Source organism: Phallusia mammillata, chromosome 3, assembly GCF_965637545.1.
Source record: "Phallusia mammillata chromosome 3, kaPhaMamm4.hap1.1, whole genome shotgun sequence".
NCBI classification, from domain to species: Eukaryota; Metazoa; Chordata; class Ascidiacea; order Phlebobranchia; family Ascidiidae; genus Phallusia; species Phallusia mammillata.
Window position 1 is genome coordinate 14,394,010 of NC_137254.1, and position 4,443 is coordinate 14,398,452.

Below are 4,443 nucleotides of genomic sequence, written 5' to 3' on the forward strand. Positions count from 1 at the left end.
ATTTTTCCCAAAATTAACGTGTTATATTATCGAAAGTTTCTGGCTGTTTAGGACATCGTTTGAAGTACACTAAACTTTTATATTTAATAATGCGTCACAAATAACTCACTGGATTAAATATGCGAAACGTTGTAAACGAATCAAGCGTTTTTAAAACGTATAAAACGATTTTTGTGATGACTAGACAAGAAGTATGTGCGCTTTGTAGCGTGAAGACAAATCTTTTTTGTGATAGGTATTACAGAGAAAATATGAGTTAAACATTACAGCAGTTTGCGACGTAAGGTGATGTCCGAGCAAAAGCTATTTTATCTTTATTGTTGCGCCTCCCCGTAATTTCGGTAAATGGGTCCAATTTTTTACAATGTGTAACGCAGTGTTACAGCGCACAAACATGCGTTGAATTGCAAAAGAAGCAGAAGAGCCTGGTGGTTAAATTACTATGTGTAAACTCATATACTGCAAGAATTAACGTCATCCCACCATATGTGGCCACAGGATTTGAATTTGGCATTTCGTGACGTAATTTTGTGACGTCATATAATATGGCATACCCGGGAAAAATTTAAAGTCGGCGCCTATGATCGTACCGAAGGAAAAAAAGGCAGTGCTGTCAACTGCCACATAAGACATAACGTTCTACAAACTTGATATTATGCCTGGTAACAACAGTTTATACATAGACATGAAGTATTATTTGCTCTTTGTGCATTTATCTTTTTGTAGTTCGTTGTTTTGTGACAATATGTATGAAGAAACCTGGGCCATTTTTGGTACCCTTTTTGTGATTCCATGGCGTGTTGTTTAAAAAGCACAGTTATAGAAGACAAACGAGTCGTCCTAAGGTAGTATCTTTCACAAATAGTCTGTTTCATGTTGGAAACACTTTCGAAGCATCAAATTGTACAGCACAAAACACGTTTAGGTACGAATGAGAATTAAACTTATTTAGAGAAAGTTTTTGGGTTAGGTATTTGGGTAATTAGAAGACAATAATGCGCTGCATCAAACTGGAATACAATCGAACAACAAAAACGCGGTCATCATGCATGAAATAAATAGTTTACTAAATTAAAATTTCGTGTGTACCTTCTCTCACTTCAATCTTTCTTAATTTATAACTTTTCTTGTGTTAACTTTTTCTGTTTAACGGTGTGGATAAAAAGCGCCCCGATCATAAAAGTTGTCATGCTCTAATCTAAGAGATGTACATAGGCTCTTTCCAACCGGGGAGCATGCATTTTCCGTTATTTTCAAACATATAATCTTGCAACTCCGCTTTTAGTGAGGAGTTTATGATTACACGAGGCGATAAACGATTAGGTTTTACAGGTGACGGCTTATTTTGTCTATGGCGTAGTATTTCCAAATCCTTTGCCATTTTATCCCGTCCGTACGTGTCAACGCGTTTCCAGAAGGTTTTGTTAAAGTAATCGTAAAGCGCAATGTCCTGAAACAAAAAGAAAACGTTACCACTACGTTACTCAGAACCTTCAAAACAAGCCAACGAATTGAGGTAAAACACGGAATTTAGTTCTAAAACTTTATCGCTTGACTCTTCTTAAACAGCAGTAGCACGTAGCAGTTTACCACTTCTGCCGTTGCATGTAATTTAAAGAGTAGAAGCTTTTTTTGCGAAGCGTGTAACAGTTAAGTACAAATATCGGATTCCAGAGATAGTATTACAAAACTTATTTTGTTCTTACGTACAATGTTATAGAGTTGCTGAAAGTTTTTCTTTTCCTGTTCGTCAATTAGGGATTTTCGATTGTAATTTCTTTTTTTCTCTTCAAAAATATTGCTTACAATATCCCAATCGCAACAGAGTAGATCCTTACACAAAAACATTTTTTTGTTTGAAACACTCTGCAGTTTAACATCAAAATATTATTTTCGGGCAATAAACTCAATTGTCTTTTATGATTAGCAGCAAATCGTTTGATAACTGATTTCAAAAATGGGTCGGATGGAAACAAAGCTATTGAAGTTGGAACGTTTCATTACGACAAAGAGTCAGAAGTCTATGCCAAACAAACCTTAAGCAGTATTAGAGACTCCTCAAGATATTCAAGTAGCATTACTAGAGCCATGTTTTTATCCAATTCTCGTATCTGTCTTTTAATTTCTTTTTCATCGTCCAACATTGAGTCAAAGCCTAAATCGTAGGATTGAGAATTTCGGTATCTGCAGAAAAAGTAGGTTTCATTGAAATCCAGTGTTTGTGACAGGTCCACAAGTAATTAAATTGTGTTCAAACAATTTGGTTACCGCATTTGCGCAAAACTCACCTGAAATAAAAAGGAACCGACGAATTGAGCAATAATACAGCTTTTGAAAGGAATTGAGCCGTGTCGGCCTCTGCACCCTGATTGACGTATATTGATGGCATTTGGTCGCAGTGGAACGTACGCGTTATCAGTTTGGGGAAAAAGTTATAAGAAGAGAGGAAGTTGTCCCACGGCTTTCGAATTATTGTAAAATACCTATTTCGAAGTAAAAAGTTGCGAGCTTTTTTACCTCGTTTGCGAAGTTGGTTTACTTAAGGTACAACACATACTACCCTACATAAAACTAGCAACTTATGGAGTATACTACCTTGTATCGGGATGAAAACATCTTTTCATTTCATCTGCATCAAACCTCGTGTGAAGAACATTAATTGTAGATCCTTTGGGAAAACTGAACTTGCACTTGAAGCGACCGGGATACCCCCCTACTGTAGATTTCGGAAACCCCGCAGTCTGCAACTGCATAATGCGATTACATGACATGCAGAACCTTTTTTTATCTATTATAAACAGAACTGCGTACCAACTTTACACTTAAGTACCAAAATCGGCAAGTTTTTTAATTAATAAGTTTGTACGTGCCGTTTGCTGCCGTTTGTTTTAGGTGTTACTAATAGGCATTGACAATCAGTAGGGGCCTTGTAGTTCGCGTTGAACTACTTTGCGAAATCCTTTGTTTTAACAACTTAAACAAACATTTAGAGTTTGTGGTTGTGGAGGTAATTATGATAGTATTTCAGCCAACAAAACGAAATCTACAACTAAATCATTCGTTAAAGCATCACGTTAACTAAAGTCAAAAATCTCACCTGTGACACGTTATGTTTGTTCATGAACTTGTAGAGAACCTTCTTCGTAGTGGTGGAACCAGTTTTATGAGTTTTTATAAACACGAACTTGAGGATAGGTTTGGAACATTTCATATTCTGCAGTTTGATTACTGGAGTTGTATTCACGTGTTGTTTTAAGAACGGAAATTCAATAAGTTGAAACAGTGGCTACCAAAAACAAATAGACACAAGCATGAAGTTATCTAAAATAAATGTACACATACACCAAATTAGAACAAATAATGCGATACGCACCTTTTCGTTGATTATCTTTTGGACAAGATCTGTGTCAAATACTTGTTTCGTCGTTGTAATAAGCAGTGAATTCAACCAAAACATTGCGGCTAATGCCAGAAAAGCCGAAATACTAAAACCGATACGACACAACCCTGGCCTGTACATTGTAGTCCCTACAAAAAAATAAACACCCATTGCTAAAAGTTTAGCATACCAGGCTTTTTGTGTGCTGAACTAGCCTTTGCTACTAACGTTATTCACATATCTTTTGTTCAGTTCAGTTTTCCACGCATCCGTTCTTAATTGGGCACAGCTATTAACGTTTCACACATCCAAGTTTTGTCAGTGCTGACGGTACATTGGTTAAATTGCTACTGCTTGAAGCCTTTTCGTAAGTATTTTAGTTTAGTCTGTTTAGTTTGAGGCATTTTGTCATATGAACCAACTCTTCAAAATACGTTTCATCCGCAGCAAAAGCGGATTAAACTTTAATGCTGCATACAGTGTAATCAGAAATAAATTTATCACCGCACTACAATGTTTGATTGCCTGCTTTTGATAACAATATACAGTAAGCGCGTAATATAATGAGCACAGGAACTAACTTGTCAATAACAGAGCTAGATTACATGCTTTGTCACGAAGGCATTTTGCGGTCATTCGTAAAATAGGGAGTTGTGGTGCTGCCGTCATAGCTAAAAGGTTCTGCAACCCTTAATGTTTTTATTATTCTACAATGGATTAGAAATTAATAATCTTTTTATTCCCTACTTCATTGATTCAAACCAGGGGCTAGGGAATAACCAAGACATACGAAAACGACTGTTCGAGACCAGTTTCTTTAGACTTGTGATGAGCTTAACCTCAATGTTTTAATAAACCAGCGATTATCTTGAAAAAAATACTGAATTTGAAGATAAACTGAGTGCTAACACAACTGACACCACTAGCTCCCGACTGTGACGTAACTAAATAAACGTAAACCAAAGCATGATCAGGAGTTACTGGACATAAATTAAATTATTCGTTTTTTTTTCATTTCCTTCTCTAACCAAAGCAGAAAACTCGCATACGTATTGTTACATAAA

At 36.2% G+C, this 4,443-nt stretch overlaps 1 protein-coding gene across 3 annotated transcripts; it reads right to left on the reverse strand.

Annotated features, from left to right (window-relative positions):
- Window positions 1-853: 853 nt before the first annotated feature.
- LOC145218958 (galactosylceramide sulfotransferase-like) lies at window positions 854-3,735 on the reverse strand. 3 transcript variants are annotated; one of them, XM_080086378.1, is made up of 7 exons: window positions 3,374-3,735; window positions 3,098-3,286; window positions 2,596-2,747; window positions 2,289-2,483; window positions 2,037-2,184; window positions 1,711-1,866; window positions 854-1,450 (listed from the first exon to the last, which is right to left on the reverse strand). In XM_080086378.1, the coding sequence occupies exons 1-7, from the start codon at window positions 3,548-3,550 to the stop codon at window positions 1,199-1,201; spliced, it is 1,269 nt and encodes a 422-aa protein (XP_079942504.1). In that variant the 5' UTR covers window positions 3,551-3,735; the 3' UTR covers window positions 854-1,198. The 3 variants fall into 3 exon arrangements, with proteins under 3 accessions (XP_079942504.1, XP_079942505.1, XP_079942506.1); XM_080086379.1 differs by having other exon boundaries at window positions 1,711-1,833; window positions 3,374-3,734; XM_080086380.1 differs by lacking the exon at window positions 1,711-1,866 and having other exon boundaries at window positions 3,374-3,734.
- Between the last annotated feature and the right edge of the window lie 708 nt (window positions 3,736-4,443).